General features: G+C 36.2%; 1 protein-coding gene across 2 annotated transcripts in view; it reads left to right on the top strand.

The window, feature by feature from the left end:
* The window catches only part of LOC105056488 (probable cyclic nucleotide-gated ion channel 20, chloroplastic), a 36722-nt gene that overhangs the window by 8215 nt on the left and 10853 nt on the right, over positions 1–17654 (top strand). Inside the window, exons 6-9 of one of the 2 annotated variants that reach the window (XM_010938706.4) lie at positions 11800–12048; positions 12443–12694; positions 13465–13610; positions 15736–15813. In XM_010938706.4, the coding sequence (XP_010937008.1) occupies positions 11800–12048; positions 12443–12694; positions 13465–13610; positions 15736–15813 (725 nt within the window). The remainder of the gene's footprint in view (positions 1–11799; positions 12049–12442; positions 12695–13464; positions 13611–15735; positions 15814–17654) is intronic. The other variant, XM_019854448.3, reaches the window with a different exon arrangement.

Genomic DNA, 17654 nt, shown 5'->3' with positions numbered 1-17654 from the left:
TTGTTTTCATCTCATTCTTGCATCAAAGGATTTGAATGGTGGATTTGTTTGTGCGCTTTCTACCGTGATTGCACATATGACCTGAAGAGTCTTTCAGAAGTGGGAAACACGTGATTCAACCTATGGATCCTAAGTTTTTCAATTTTTATGGACTTTCAAAGGTAATTTTTTGGAATCCGTATTTACATTGAGTTTAATTTAACATTGGTATCAGAGCCCTTAAAGGTTGAATTTGGAGTTTATAGATTTTGAGTTTCAGATATATCCTCTCATACGATCGTTACTTTATTTGAATATTACTATCTGTTGAAAGCTATCAAGATGAGCTTTCCAATGATATATCATATGTAATTTTTGATGTTATTTATGAAGAGTTTTCTCTCTAAAAAACCTCTATTGTTCAAAAATTATTAAAGAAAGGAGAATTGTATTGCAGCAGGCCTTTGTCCCACACGCAAGTCTTTTTTTGAAAAAAACAAACATGACCGTGTCTTTTCCCTTGAAAACTGATATTGTCATTTTGTTTAAATGAGATACTGCCTTATTTTGGATGGGATGGTTAAGCACGTCTCCCAAGTAGAAGGGCTTGCTCTGCGGCACATTATGTTTTCGTTTTTTCCGCAATCTTACGAGTGGGAGCATGGAGTCTAATGGTCCATGTCTCCCAAAATTAAAATATAAAAGAGAAGGCACACCTAGTCCAATGCAGACTGCACTCATGGGGCAGTAGGCTGGATGCTCCAATCGTGCGCAATGGGGTGCACTCGCGCCTGGGTGCTGCACATGCGCATGGTGTACGCAGCCCAAATTTTTTTATTTTAATAATAATAAAATAAATAATATTGCTGCATGTGATTTATATTGATGCTAATATAATATTCATCATGTATTATTCTTTTTCACTATATTTCTCTTTTATGCATATAGTGCAAAATGGGTGATGAATCGCAAACCCTTTAGGAAGAATTCAAAAATTATAAGATGGATTCTAAATACACTATACAAATGAACATAGGAATTTTGGATCATTTAATCAGATCTCTTAGGTGTGATGGGATCAGTATCCCTGTTCAAGAACAAATTGTTACTCTGCTCAACTCCCTACTAGAAGAATGGAAAACAGTAGCTCTCACTCTGTGAGAAAAATGCAAGAAGAGTGAAATTAAATCTTTCTATAAAATGGCTTGTGAGCTTGAGTTAGCTGAGGAGCGTCGTATATTATCTAGAATTAGGCAAACTGCAGTATTATCTCAATTTCCAAACCTTCACGGTGCAAGACACTTAGGCTATTGCAAACACAATAAGGATCCTAGGGATCCATGGCTAGGCAGAGTAGGACAGAGGATTATCCTAGATCAGTTTGTTTTCGACATAGGGAATGCTTTGTCATACCAAGAGCATAAAAGACTTAGCAGGAATTATATTTTGGAAAGAAGGCTTAACTAGTATTATGCCTTGTTTGATTGTAAAATATGTATATTAAACTTGTTTATTCAGATTCCTGCCCAAGTAGATAATCTCTTATGTATTTGACATTGTATGATCTTAATTTATTGTTCATTAATGGCATGCTATGTATTTTTGTTGATTTGTTTATTCATTGCTATTCTAACATGTTTAAATATATTGTTGAGTGGGAGTTCTAAGGTTGGTAGAACTTGAAGAAAGTTCTCACCTAGAACTTAAAATTTTTTGAGCAAATAGTTCTAAGTCAATGATAACTAGATATTTGAACATATAAGATGATTGGGAGCATAGCAAACTTTCGATTCTGTATCTTATGTTAGGTTATCATTGATTCAGTTCATTTTTTGCTTAATCATAATATATATGTGTGCATATGTCATGTTGGATATTTTGTGCTAGTATTTATTGTGTACTTGTCTCTATGTAGTAGTATTCAATATGGCATTTGCATCAAAGAATATTGTGGCTGAGTTAAATAAGGGTGATAAGTTGAATAGTGATAATTATAATATTTGGCACTGAGAAGTTCCGTGCATCCTTGAGGAACAAGAGGTTTTAGAGACACTCAACCATACCATAGCTGAGCCTGAGCAAGATACTTTAGCTCAACAAAAGAGAGATCAGGAGGCTTACTTAGCCTGAAAAGGAAGAACAGCATTGCTCGCATCATGTTGCTAAGCAGTATGCAAAATGATCTCATGTGTGCTTTCGAGGAATACGATACAACTCAGAAAATGTGGCTTGCTTTGAAAGAGAAGTTTGGGGCTACTTCAGCTACTAAGCTGAGGAGACTCACTATCAAGTTTGACTTCTATAAGAAGCTTTCAAGTAATACTATGAGGCAGCATCTTAGGAAAATGTCAAATATGATAAGAGAATTGAAGGCAGCTGGCCATACCCTCACAGATGAACAACAGGTTTAGGCTGCAATTAGATCCTTACCTAAGAGCTGGGAGCATATGATAAACTATGACACATAATGATAATGTAAAGAATTTTGATAATATAGCGCATCATTTGGAGCTGGAAGATGAGCGTCTTGAGGCAGCTAAATCTTCTAGATTCGCTTATGTAGCTGAATCTAGCTCATGCAAGGCTCCTGGCTTCAAGCGTAAAAAGGATTGAAAATTTTTCAAAATGGATAAGAAAAAGGGGCAAGTATTCAAACTTGGTAAGGTTAACCAGCGCAAGAGAGGTAAGCACGGTAGTAAAAAGAAGGACAAGGCCAAAATGTGCTGCTATAACTGTAAATAGGGTCACTTCGCTCGTAAGTGCGCTGAACCGAATAAGGTATGCCCTTACTCCATTATGTTAAATTGTGCTTATGTTTCTAGCTGTTGTTTGCTTACTGAATCTCGTCCTATGTGGTTGTAGACTCAAGAGCCACAGATCATATAGCTAGAGATAGAAGAGCTTTTGTGGAGTATCGTCGAATCAGTCCAGGCACTAGGTGGATATATGTAGCGGATAATTCCAAAGTTGGAGTGAGAGGTATTGGCATTTGCAAGTTGATGCTAAATGATGGTTGTACCTTGCTCCTATATGATAACTTATATGCACCAAATATTCGACGGAACTTGGTTTCTATTGTTGTCCTTCTTGGCTTAGGATAGAGTATGAATTTTTATGGTATTTGTGTTTATGTGTATTTAGGAACAACTTATTATGGCTCTGGATATTTATTAGATGGTTTTATGGTGCTGAATGTTAATTACAGTGCTTGTATTAATTATGATGATAGGTGTTTTTCATTGATTGCTTCTTCAAGCAATGTGATTGATGATGTAAATATATGGCATGCTAGATTAGGGCATATCGGACAAGAGAGAATGAATAGATTAGCTTGAGAAGTTTTATTAGGCTCACTCGCTAAAATAGAATTGCCCACTTATGAGCATTGCCTAGCAGGAAAGACAATCAAAAAATTATTTGTTAAAGGAACCAGAGCAGAAATTCCATTGCAAATAATCCATTATGATATTTATTGTTAGATGTGTGATCTGAAAAGTCAATTGTTGGTTGACACATTATAATTTTTCAGGACATAAGTTTGTACTTGATTTATTGAAATTAAAATTAATAGATAATTATATCCATTCTAAAGTAGTGTTCTAGAATCATCTATGGAGTTAATGGTCAATGACACATATTCTCAAGAGTTGAGAATTTAAGACATGTCATTATATATTAATTCCTAAAAGCTCTCATTTGATGATCATCACGGGGACGATGATTGATCTGAGTAGATTGGTGCACTGATTGCTTCCTTTTGGATATATGGATCTTGAGTCTACAGTGTGGGGATACTGGAGCGAGAGTGCAGGTGATTGTTAGAGAACAACAGTACTGAGCGTGATAAAAAATGAGAAGTCACATGGATACCTACTCACTTGTCGGTGACTTCTCGATGCTGTAGTTGTGTGAGTAATTTTTTGACCTACGGTATCTTGGCTGCTCATAGTGGGATTGCTGTAGTTTGACTACACATAAATATGGTCTCTAGCCATATAGATCCTTGTAGCGGACGTTCGCTACAGTAGGTTCACTATAGGAGTAGGAGTGCACTTATAGGGGATCTATCGGTCTTAGTAGTTAAGGAGTAGTCCTATGCAATTTAAGAGACTGAGTCTATAAGTCTGTGGCCACCGCAGCGTGATCATAGAAAGAAGTTTCTATGAGATTCGTAATTGGACTCGAGCTAATTAAGTTTGGCATATGACGGATGCTTAGGGTTTAACGAGGTTCTATAACCTACATCATGTCGGGACTCTCGATGGAGAAACTTGATCACACGATAACTACACTTAGGGGTTCATCTTTCTATTCTGCTGGGTTGTCATTATATGCTGCTAGACATTACTAGTAGATTGTGAGAACTCACTAGGATCGTTTTCGGATCAACGATCTTTGATGGGGTGAGTTGGAATTGTTCCAGCCCATCGAAAGGAGTTTCAATGATATGGTGATAGAGATCACGGTATATCTCACTACTAGACAGAATAGAATCTGAGAGGTCACACACAAAAGGAGCTCGTCCTGATCAATAGCTTGGAGCATGATCAAATTATCAATTAGATTAATGGCTCGGATCGATTTGTAAGAGTTACAAATTTGGAAACTGCTAATTGTTAGCATAAGGGACTTAATTGCAAGTATTGCAATTTAATTGGGCTGATTAAATTATGAATCAAGTTCTAATTAATTTAAATCAGATTTAATTTGATTAGACTTGACTTAAGGTTTATTGGGTTTAATTATCCAAGTTAGACTTGAATTACAATCATGATTAGATCAGGATTGACAGTCTTTTCAAATTGGATTCGAATTGGACTCGAATTGGATTCGAATCGAACCCAATTTGAAATCCAATCAAACCAGATGCCTTAGGACCTTTTTACCGGGCTTCTCTCTCATCTTTCATGTAGAAATAGGGAGTGGGGGCGTGAGAAATCATGCTGATTTCTGCCTTGCGTGCATGAAGGGTGTAGGGGCGCCAATAGTTGGCGCCCCTCCTCTCTAGGACTCAATCTTATTCAGATTTCTTTCCTATTTGAATTTGATTCAAATAAGGATGTCCTAATCTAAAAAGGAATGAGATTTCATCAGGTTTTGGGTGTGGGGAATCAGTTTTGTGCAACAAAATAATGGGAAGAGAATAGGTGTGCGCTAGTTTGGTGATAAGTGGTATTCTTTCTTGCCGCAAGAACCATCTCAACGCCACCCCTTCTTTTCTTCTCCATGACCCATCTGATTCTTAGACCTGATCTAAGATAGAGAGAGAGAGGGAGATTAGAAGGAGAGAAGAAGAGAAGTGTCTTCTTCCTCTTCTTGATGATCTTGCAAAGATCAAATCGGTTCAGCGCGATGAGATCGCGCTGCAGCCTTGTCTATCTCCCTTCCCTCCACATCTCCACACTCTTTCTCCCTCTAGATGAGATCTGAGAGAGAGAAATCAGAGAGAGAGGAAGAGAAGAAAAAGATGTTTTCTTCTCTTCTTGGTAGTCTAGATCTGATTCGATTAGATCAGTGCGATGAGATCGCATTGCAGTTCTGTTCTTCAAGGTGTTGAAGAACAGGATCTAGATCCAAGCAAAAGGAGTGAGGCCTGCAAGGTGCTAGCACTCCGGTGGCCTCGACGCTCTGATCAGATTGACTCCATGTGGATACCAGTAGAGGTCAGGCGATTGCGCGGCTACATCAGAAATCTCGGGCATCCGTAGGATCTGATCCGACAGGAAGATGAAAAAGCGATTAAGGTAATCGATCTTCCCTTCTTTTTTATTTCTATTTTTCAGATCTGAATACTTTTCATACATGTCTAAACTAGATCCTTAGGTGATATTAGGATTAGATCCTTTGCATGCCATAAATTAAAATTGTTTTAATTTATGCTTCCGTTGCCTTATTTTTATGAGATGAAAATTCAGCATGCTGATCACCTGGATTTCCTTCATTTATGGTCCAATAAATGTGAGGGCAAGGCATGGGCCTAATATTTCATCATGTTTATAGATGACTTTATGTGCTTTGGTCATATTTACTTGATCTCCCATAAGTCAGAAACATTAGATTGCTTTAGACGATATTTAAGTTTGATTGGGAATCAATTAGATAAAATAGTTAAAATATTAAGAACTGATCGTGGGCGTGAATATCTATCTGAGTAGTTTAGGATGCTTTGTGATGAGAAAGGGATACATCGACAATTGACTATTTCTGAAATTCTGCAACAAAATGGTATTGCAGAAAGAAGGAATAGAACACTTCTAGAGATGGTTAGGTCGATTATGGCGCAAACAAATCTTTCTATTTCATATTGGGGAGATGCTCTTCTAAGTGCTGCCTGTATCCTTAATCGTGTACCCTCTAAATTGGTCCCTTCCACATCTTATGAATTATGGACAGGTAGGAAACTTGACCTAAGTAATTTACAATCTTGGGGGTCTGTTGCCTATGTTTACAATCTCTCTCACAAATATGGTAAATTGGATCCGAAAGGAAAGAAATATATCTTTATAAGATACTCAGAACACTCCAAAGGGTATGTGTTCATTAGTGAGCTGGTAGATGAAAGTTGGACCGAAATTGAATCACAAGATATCACATTCTTAGAGAATGATTTTCTAGTAAGGGTGAGATAGATAAGGATTTCTAATTTTTCGAGTTGGAAGATCTTGATATTGGTGGTGCACCTTTACAACAAGTTGAAGCGAATGAGGAATTACCTAAACCTCCTAGACCTAGTGGGAGCGGCACATCACATTTACGTAAAAGCACTCGTAAAATTATCCCTCGTCATCGTTTGACATCGAAGGAGTAGCTTTTATGATAGCTTCACGTGACGATGTTGAGCTTAAAATAATTAAAGAGGCTCTCTTGTGCCCTACAAAGGAAGAGTGGAAGAAGGCAATGGACGAAGAGGTGGAGTCTATGAAAGTAAACCATGTTTGGGACTTAATTGATCTTCCATCGAACCGCAAGGCAATCGGGAACAAATAAGTTCTCAAGATTAAGCAGAAGGCGGATGGATCTATTGAAGGATACAAGGCTCGCCTCATGGCAAAATGTTATACCCAATAAGAGGGTATAAACTGCGAGGAAATTTTTTTTTACAGTCGTTAGGTTTGCCTCTATTCATTTTATCCTTGCCATCGTCGCACATATAGATTTGAAATTACATCAGATGGATGTTAAGACAGTATTTCTCAATGGAGAACTAGATAAAAAAATCTATATGGAGCAACCTGTACGTTTTGTTACAAAAGGTCAAGAGCATAAAGTATGTAAGCTTCAATGATTAATTAATATTCTAAAACAGTCATGTAGACAATGGTATTTAAGATTTCATCGAGCTATAACTTCTTATGAGTTTACGATGATCGATGAAGACCATTGTGTATATGTTAAATGTTTTGAAGATAAATTTGTGATTCTATCATTATATGTGGATGATATTTTGTTAGTTGGGAATAATAAGGAGTTTGTTGTCGCTATAAAAGAATGGGTGTTTTTAAATTTTGAAATGAATGATATGGGGAAAGTAGCTTATGTGCTTGGTGTTAAAATCTATAGGAATCGCATGAAAAAGCTTCTTGCATTGATGCAGGAACCTTATATTAAAAAGATTCTAGAGTGATTTAACATGCAAGACTGCAACCCCATAGACATTCCTATAACAAGAAGCGAAGGCCTAAATCTTAAAATATGCCCTAAGACTCCAGAAGAAAAAATAGAAATGGCTAATGTTTCTTACTCCAGTGCTATTGGCTATTTGATGTATGCTATGATGTGTACACGGCCCGATATTTGCTATGCTGTTGGATTGGTGAGCCGCTATCAAGCTAATCTTGAAAGGTTGCATTGGAAGGCGGTTAAAAGAATCCTAAGATATCTCAAAGGCACTTCAGATTACTCATGCTATCAGGGAAATAATTTGTGCTTAAGTGGTTATTCAGATGCTGATTGGGTAGGAGATCTGAATGAGCGCAAATCGACTTTAGGATATGTGTTCTTGCTTAATAATGGTGCTATCTATTGGAGCAGCAAGAAACAAACATGTACAACCTTGTCTACAATGGAGGCTGAGTTTATTGCTTGTTTAGCCACAGTGCAGGAGGCAATTTGGCTTAGAAGATTTTTACAAAGCCTAGGTGTTGTAGCCAGTGCTGCAGAATCTGTAACAGTTCTTTGTAATAGCCAAGCTGCCATTGCATATGTGAAGGATCCTAAGTACCATGGCAGAATGAATCACATTGATACTAAACATAATTTTATTAGAGACATAGTAGCATAAAAGGAAGTGGTCCTAAAATATATTTCTATGCATTTGATGATTGCAGACCCTTTTACTAAACCTATTTCTAGAGATGTATTCTTATCTCATGTTGAATCTCTAGGATTGTATAGAGTTTAGTAGGAAATTGCATTCTTAAGGATCACTATGACTTTAATGTACAATATTTATTATCAATGAATTGATATTTATTTGTTCCATATTAGTTTTATTATTGAATAGAACATATTTCTTATAAAACTAGCATAGACACACATACATTATATGTACGTCACCAAGCATAGGTCGGTTTTCTCACACAAGCGACCATCTCAAGCGCTGGAAGAGCGAGATGAGATGAGACACTATGATATTGGATGCTGTCAATGCGACATTACTAGTATACTTATTCGACATTGAAAGAATAAGTCAAAATATACAAAAGTACTTTATGGATCAAAAGTGTCGTCTTGACCTGAGTCAAGATGAGGTCTACATTTAATATATGAATATGCAGTTCACGGACCAAATATGATAGTCCCATAATCATGTCAGTCTGGGTGAAAGCCAAATATGAGTGCTCGATTAGACGCTGTAGATAGTGAGCTAATAAAGAACTCGGACTAGTTGCATGTGAATGTGTAATATAAAGTTGCAATTGGATCAAGATCTGTATGGTGGTAATAATTAGTAGATAAACGTACGCTCTTTTAGAGAAACCACCATAGCATGTAATTCGTACTACATGTGCTTGCTTCGACCCATATGGGAAGTGAGTGATCAAATATAATAATCCCTGCATCCTCACTATGTGAGTTCCTTTTTGAGACATAACATTCAATGGTAGCTTGAATTAGTGTCCTATGTGATTTTCAACTATGTTTCAAAGTGACGGGCCAATGTTTGCTACTTTAGAATGTTTCCAATGGTGAGAAAATAATTTAGCCTAATGGGACAAGTCTAGAAAAGCAGTTGGTCCAAAACTAAGATGCATAAGTGTGAAAGGAAGACCATTGATGATTACATTTATCACATGTATTCACCAATCGACCAATTATGTCGCCTTTATATAGCTTAAACATAATTATGGATATATAGTGAGGAAAACAAAGTTAAGCATGCTCTTAGAGGGATTGGATATGCTTTGACTGATGTAACAAAATGTGTCTGAGGCACGGCGAGACACAATTATTCGAACAATCATTTTTTTTTGGGGTAGTAGCCACTATGTTTTTTTCTCTAATAGGCACATAGTATTGAGCTCCCAAGTGCAGGTGTACTCGCGGGTCACACGGTTCATTTGCTGAGTATGAATGGCATTGAATTTGAATGAAAATTGAGAGTTGTTCTTTTGCTGATTTTTTTTCGGATCTTATTAAGCCCATCATGTGCGAGTGAGAGATGTTGTATTTTTGATCTAGTTGGGCCATTCATGATGGGCTAGCCCGATCAAGATCAAAATTCAAATATTAGAGGGATTAGTTAGAGGAGAGAAAAACTATCGGGTAGTTTCTCCGTCTCCCTCCCTCATATTATATGATTTCTTCTCCGAGAGTGTTAGACATTAAAAAAAAGAAAAGTTCCTAGAAAAGATAACTCTCTATTTGTTTTCATTTTATTCTTGCATCTAAGCATTTGAATGATGGATTTGTTTGTGTGCTTTCTGCCGTGATTGCACATACGACCTGAAGAGTCTTTCAGAAGTGGAAAATGCATGATTCAACCTATGGATCCTAAGTCTTTCAATTTTTATGGACTTTCAAAGGTAATTTTTAGGAATCCGGATTTACATTGAGTTTAATTTAACAATTAGGTCAAAGAGGATTAATGAATATTGGAGTATTGGCTCCATCAATCACACCTCCTTTCTTTTGGTATTTTCTTCACCCCACCCCTAACCTCTTTTCTCTCTCTTCTTATCAATTTTACATGTAGTCTAGTGTGAACTTAGAATAAACTCTGCTTAACCGAGAATGAGTTTAGAGTTATTTAGTTTTATGATTTATTTTTCTTACATGTGGAATCCTATTTCTCTTGCATTACATGAATGGGTGAATTAGGTGTGTTAAGACATGAAATAACATCCCTGTCATCAAAAGTCAGACTACAGTTTCTGCCATTACCTTAATAATAAGAAAATATTTTATGACTAGAGAAACTCAAGGTTTTGATGTAAATGAACTCATTCTTTTGTCTGTTATGCATAATAAACTTGAGTGTAAAGTTGCTTATTTTTTTCATTTTGTAGGATCTATTATACATATCTTTATCAAGGATTTTGGTGTCAGCTTGTACTCTGCCATTCCATGCATTGGCATTACCATGCATTGGTAATTTGGTATAGTATATTTTGTATTTGTATCAAGGATTTGAGTGTCAGCCTGTGCCAATCCATGTGTTGGCATGTACTATACTGGGCTACCATTGCCACTCAACACTGTACCAATACTAGGTGCCAAGCCTGCTAGCACATATTGACCTGCAGGAATGAAGCTACATGGAGGTTTTCTTGGGGGATGGAGGGTTGCATCCTCCTCTGAAGATTTAGGGAAGAAAAAAAAATCCTAGAATACCCATTACTAGTGGAATGCTTTGGTCCCCCAACCCACTCCATCTGGCCTTTTTCTTGTTTAGAAAATTAAGGTGGAAGGTTATGATCCTGTGTTTCCCTCTACATTGCTTTACAAGACCATCCATCTGGTAAGGATCCGCATCCTTCCGAGCTTCTTAGACAAGCTGGACTTGTCTATCGACTATCCTAACTGCTTTAGGCCTAGGAAAGAATGAACTTACTGGAAATAGGCCGCTTTTTTGCACATGGAGACTCCATGGTTGTCACATTTCTTAGGAGCCTTGACTTTGGTTCCAGCTTGTGTCACAAAATTCCTCTTTTTCATGAACACAAGGAACACTTGTTCCTCCAATTGTACCTCACATGTTCCTTTTTCTCGAAAAATGTCATATGAATATATATATATATGTTTTTGGTATTTAATAAGGATTATTATTAGGCCTTTGTTGCATGTTAAGTTGCTATCTTTAAACTGCCCCCTTCCCCCATCTACATGGCAGATGAATGCTGGTTGGACCATGGTTGACACATCCAGCATGGCATGAGACACTACATAGCACATGCTATGCTAGCTACTAGCTGGAATACAATGTGCCAGTGCCTGCAAGGCTGCAACACTTGAAATCTTGAACCACTGATTTTAATCAAAGAGCTAGTAGATGCTATTTGTGCTTGAAACATAAAAAACTACTTATACCATATCGCTTCTGAGAATAAAACCTAAAACAAATAGTTTCATTGGCTTGTGGTCAGCTTGTAAATCCTTGATATGTATTTAAAAAATGCAGCTGGTTGATGTTGTTTTTGCTCCAAATCATTAAACTGCTGCTGCCGTGTTAATTCTATGAAACAGTACTTATGGACATACAGTTTTCTTTCAGTAGCATACTCATGCTGTAAAAAACTAGGATACAAAGCATATTTTCTAGCTATAGTTCTTTTTGTCCTTCGTACTTACCAAAAATCTTCTCTCCTGTTTCTGATGAAGATCATGTTATTGTTCGTCATACCAGAAGCTGTGGGACCAACAGAAGCGGTCTATGCAAGAGATGTCTTATGCTTAACAGTTATAATTCAGTATATACCAAGAATGATTAAATTTTTCCAATTGCTAGCTGGTTGGTCAACAGGTGGCTTCGTATTTGAGTCAGCATGGACAAGTTTTGTTATGAATATGTTTATGTATTTGTTGTCTGGGCATGTTGTGGGCACAATCTGGTACATGTTTGGGCTACAGGTTGGTAAAAACTAAAAACCTTTCTGACAGACATGCTTGCTTGATATAATCCACTTCCATAATGGAGATTGTGTAGGGTCAAGTTTAGCCGAAGTAGAATCTTTATTATGTCTGCTTCATGCTTTCTGCTGTTCACAAGGGACTTCTATACTGTGTTTGGAGGAGGATCAGATTCAAATATCCCTGTCAACTACTCTATGGACATCATACTATGATCACTAGTTTTAAAATTACCTATGTCTCATCCCTGAATTAGAAGCCTTATTTGCTGCTGGTCTAACCTGCACCATGCATATATTTTAATCCCGATCCCAATCCTTATAGGAAAAGTATAATGCAACATTAACCTGTCCATGACTCTGCATATCTTTAACTTTACATTTTTCTGTTTCAGAGGGTTAATGATTGTCTACATGCTGCCTGCTCTGATTCTTATATCTTGCGTTGTGAATCATTCATTGAATGTGGACATGGAAACAATAATTCAATATCAGCCTGGCAACAGTGGTTAAATGATTCAGCATCTGGAGGCTGCTTGACTACAGATGGTGGTTACGCATATGGAATTTATAATCAAGCTGTTCTCTTAACTACGCAACCTAGTATCATCACACGACTTATTTATGCGATGTGTTGGGGTTTCTTGGTATGTTATCCTTTCAACTTCCCTTTAAATGTTTTTGCTTTTGGTCCTAAAACTGATATCATTTTGTTTTGCGTGAGATTTGGATCACAAAGCGAATTTTGATGTAGTGTGGTCTTTCATACTACAATGTATGTTGTGTGTGATTTTGACTCCAAGCAGTTACTATTATATATAAATGTAAAACTTTTATGAATTATTTTTGTATTATTTTGAGATATTCAAGCTTGAAAGATACGGAAATGATTTTGTTGCCTTTTGTATCAAGGTCTAAAATATCATATCAAACTTATACCGATATAATCCAAGAAATGCCATCTCGGTGCTGGGCCCCATACCAGTGCCCACCTATTATTATGTTAATATGGAGTTGGTTCGGCATACCATGTGCCAGTACACCCCCTATATGGCATGCTGGTACCGAATCGGTATGATATCCATACCACTCGGTTCGGTACAGCACGACAAACTTTGGTATCCACCATATCGCCCTCCTACTGATAAAGGATATCAACCATGCACTTTGACATGTTTGGCATGCCTAGCCTGTTTGGGCCTCCAAATGCATTTTTGTATTTTTCTTGTTTCTTGTTTCTTAACATTATGTTTCCCAAAAGATATGGTAGACATGTCAATTTAAGGACCCCAATCATCTTATACAATATGTGCTGAAGTTTTTTAAAAATGAAAATATTATAGTTGTAATGTTGTATGCTAACATAACATGAACTGTATTTTGATGTTTTAAATGTTAATTTGTTTTTCTGTCTTAGCAAATGGCTACACTAGTTGGTAACCAAATTCCAAGTTATAATGTGTGGGAGAATCTGTTCGCTACTTTTCTTATTGGATTGGGACTGTTGCTTTTTGCTTGGCTACTTGGAAATATGCAGAACTTCCTCTCGGCTCTTGGAAGGAGGTATGCAAATTACATACTGCTCACAAATTATGCCAGATTCTTTTTCATGTTAGTTCTTGACAAAAAAACTGTTGACTGCCTTTGATGGGTACGAAATCATTGCTTTGGTCAAATGCATGCTTTTGTCTGGGTGGACATTTAAAATGTTAAATATTTTTCCATTATTTACCTTTGGTTATTGCTTATGCTCTTTTATGATCCATGAAAATATTATTGCATTCTCAGGCATTATTATAGCTTTAGAAACCATTTTTAGAAAATGAAGAGGCAAATGACATGCTGTACTTTTTGAAACTTTTATTTAAGAAATCTGTATGCTTCAGATGTAAAAGTGTTGTTGGCTTGTCTGTCATTTAGGCCTGGGTTACATGCGTCACATGGCTATTTTCCTACTTATATTTGTATAATGATCATTGATGCTATAAGTGGCCATCTTCAAAATAGGGGTACACTAGTCCCCTCAGTTCTGATCCCTTAATCATCATTAGAGCTATGCCGCACAACTCTCTCCCATGGTCTGCTATTCCAGCCCATACTGCCGGTAGGGCATGCCATCCTAGGAGGGAACCAGTATGGAACTCAACATCAAGTTGGTACAAGCCCCATACCAACCAAGGTGTGTCACCCCATATCGAGATATATCGACTTGTATTGAGGCATACAAAAGTGTACCGAGAGAAATTTAGAAAAATAGTCAGAGAGCTATTTCAGTACTGGGGAGTACCATACCATAACGTACCAATAAGGTACCAATACAATACCCACTATCGAGATTGTGGACCTTGGCCTCTCCACATTCCATTGCATTTCTAACTTCTTTTCTTTTTTTTTTTTTTGCCATCATTTCTCTATTATTTAGCCACTAAACTACCACTGAGAATCACATTACAGTTTTTCGAGGCCTCGAAGCACAACATTATATGGACCAATGAAGATTTAAACTATCTATATGAAGTATCTAAAATCGTATCTTTTATGGGGACACGCTATCCTTTTACTGCATTCTTTGTTCTATCTTTCATATTCTCTTTTTTTTTCTTTTCTCTGATTCTCTAATTAGATGGAATTCAATACCAGGAGAATAGAGGGGGCAACATTTGCAATTTCCCATCACATGTGTGTTGGTACTGGGTAGTTCTGTGCTGATGATATATTTATGCATTCAAATATGCTCATAAAACAAGGATTCCAAATATATGAAGGTTACCAATGTCCATAGGATTGCCTTGAGGAAATTTTCTTGATCAAGATATTAATTTGTTGGCATATTTCTATCCCTTGTTTTTGATAAGTACAGAGACAGATGGGACCAGATCTAATGTTGCCCTCTGAATTAATCTTGTTGCTGCTACAGATCCATTTCTATAGTAAAAACAAATTCTGTTGTGATTTTTATGTGATATGATGTTTGACTTACCAAATTATAGGTTAGATTTTGATTAAACTGCTGGGTTATCTCCATATTTGAGTATGATTCTGAACTTGAGCTGTTTTGCTCTCAAGAAGTGCCTCAATACGGACATTGCCAAAATCCATAACATAATCACATGTACACTTGAGTCCAGAACAGGCCATATGGTTGTTACACAACACTGTAAAAAGGTATTTGAGCTAGTAGTTGCTGTGAATGTATTAATTTGTAACATCAATTCCTTAATATGATCAATTGTGTATATATATGTATGGAATCACAGAAACAGAAAACATACGTCCGCACGTATATTTATATAGAGCTATATTTTTGTTGTTGAGACAATGACATGAATCTGATCCAAATGCATGGATAAATCTTGTGGGTTAGATGATCCAATGGTACGAAGTTGGATGGCCTAGTCAGGGTGCATGATCCTCTGAAGACTTAAAAGTTGTTTCTCAATGTATATTGTAAATACTAAGGTTATCTATTTTTACCCAATGCCTCCATTTTTTCATGGGATTAATATACAGTAGCTAATCCACTGATGTTCTTGAAAGGTGCCATGAATTGATTGTTTATGCAGGTAATACTGAGAAGTCCAGTTGTGTTTTTTTATTCATTCGGAAATAGCTGTATGCTATTCCACATAACCATGTTTATTATACCTTGAGCCTACCATGTAATGGTATTTATGTATCTCACTTTTAGGAGATTCGAAATGCAAATAAGACAACGTGATTTTGAACAATGGCTGAGCCGTCGACACTTGCCAGAAGAACTGCAGAGGTTTGGTGGACTAACAGACCTTTGAATGCTTGATTTGGATCTTAGTTATCTAATATCATATTCTTGATGTATCCTTTTGCAGTCTTTTTTTCTTTTTAATTTCTTACCTTGTATATTATTTAATTTTCTTTTGGCTTGGTTTTATGTATGTCAAGATTGATCATGCAGTGCATTATGATCTATTTTACACTAGCAGCCAGTTTCTAAATACTTCTTGTTTTTTTTTTCTGTGTTTCTCTATGCAATTCATACTTCTCTCTGATGCTTGCTGTGTTGTTGACTCTTTCTTAAAAATTAGATTACTAATTCTAGCAGCTTGATCCATTGTGGTAGAATTCATCTGATAAAAGTGCTAAGATTTAATATTCTCATACATTCATGGAAGTAAAAATAAGTTGTTGCAAGACATTACATAATTAATAGTAAAGCAAACACAAAAACTCATGTACTTAATAACCTTGCACTAATTATATGGTAAGAAAAACAAGAATTCTTGTGGACCACATAAGTATCTGATAAATTTTAACCTCATCCTTTAACTTGTAGGGGAATAGAGGGATACAAATGATATAGATTAATGTACCTCCCAGAAGCATAAAGTGCACGTTGCTCTTTAGTGCATTTTTATCAAGCACTTTTGATTAATATTTCTTGATTTTTACCACTAAAGATCAACTTTCATGAGCTATTTATATTTTGGAACAAAAATGGTTTCTTATAAGATCTCTGTCATTGTCCTTTTTGTTTCAAGTATTTCTATCCTTTACTTAAAACATCAAATATAGCTTTTATTATTAATGCTTGGCTAACACAAGAATCTAGGTCAAGTCCTTGATGGCATGATTGTTTTTATGAACTCCATTCTTTTCAAGTGTGTTGCCTAACTTACTTTACAGTTCATCATTCAAACTCTCCTTAGCCTGATTGTGTTAGCCTGCAAGCCTGCAAACATGTCATCTACATTTACATCAATCTATGGAGATGAATATGGAGAAGCATACAGTTATGTAAAGAAAAGTAAAAAGATGTGGGAACAAACTGTATAGCAGAATGTGCATGTCAGCACCAATGGCTAGTATTTGTCAATCATGGCATAGAAGTTTTAGGCTTTTTAGAGTTAGAGCCTAGGATTATCTAAGGAGGTAGATGTCAACCCTTGTTAGGTTTGAGGAGTGCTAGGTCTTAGTTCTGCTGTTGCAGATGGTTCGAAATTTTTTTCTTGTATCTTCATATATTGAAATACATAAATTTGTTTGCATAATCTAGATATATAATTTATATTTTCATATTTTATCTAACTATAGATTGGTTGGATGGTTTAGAAGTAACTCCTTTGTAGTGAAAATTTTCTTTGTCTTGGAGATTAGTCTTAGGACTGAACTAATGCCTATATTGTACTCATAAACATGGGAATGATTTATTTGGAAAATGAACTATAGTGTCCATAATGTCAGAAAATGGTTTTGACAGATCTTCATTATCAAAATTCATTAATGACGTTTTACACCATAGTTCATGCTCAGTACATTCATAAGCTCACAAGGATAAAGCAACATGAAACATGTCTGTTTTTGAGCTAAATAGTTTGTGAACGTTCTTCTAAGTTCAAATAATATTTTTCTAGTGCCATAATTGTGTTTTGGCTCTTGACCGTGCTCCATTGTGCATTATAATGTTTTTTATTGTTTAATAGCTCTTTGGTTATTTATTCTCTACACTTTAATGACAAATAGATGGGAATTCTTTAGTTCACCTTCACCTTCTCATAGAGGATGGACAACACTTGGACCTTCAATGTAAATTTATTTCAGAATTAGCCACCATAAATAATGTGATGCTTA

This window comes from Elaeis guineensis, chromosome 13 (genome assembly GCF_000442705.2).
Source record: "Elaeis guineensis isolate ETL-2024a chromosome 13, EG11, whole genome shotgun sequence".
NCBI classification, from domain to species: Eukaryota; Viridiplantae; Streptophyta; class Magnoliopsida; order Arecales; family Arecaceae; genus Elaeis; species Elaeis guineensis.
This window is presented reverse-complemented; position numbering and strand designations above follow the sequence as displayed.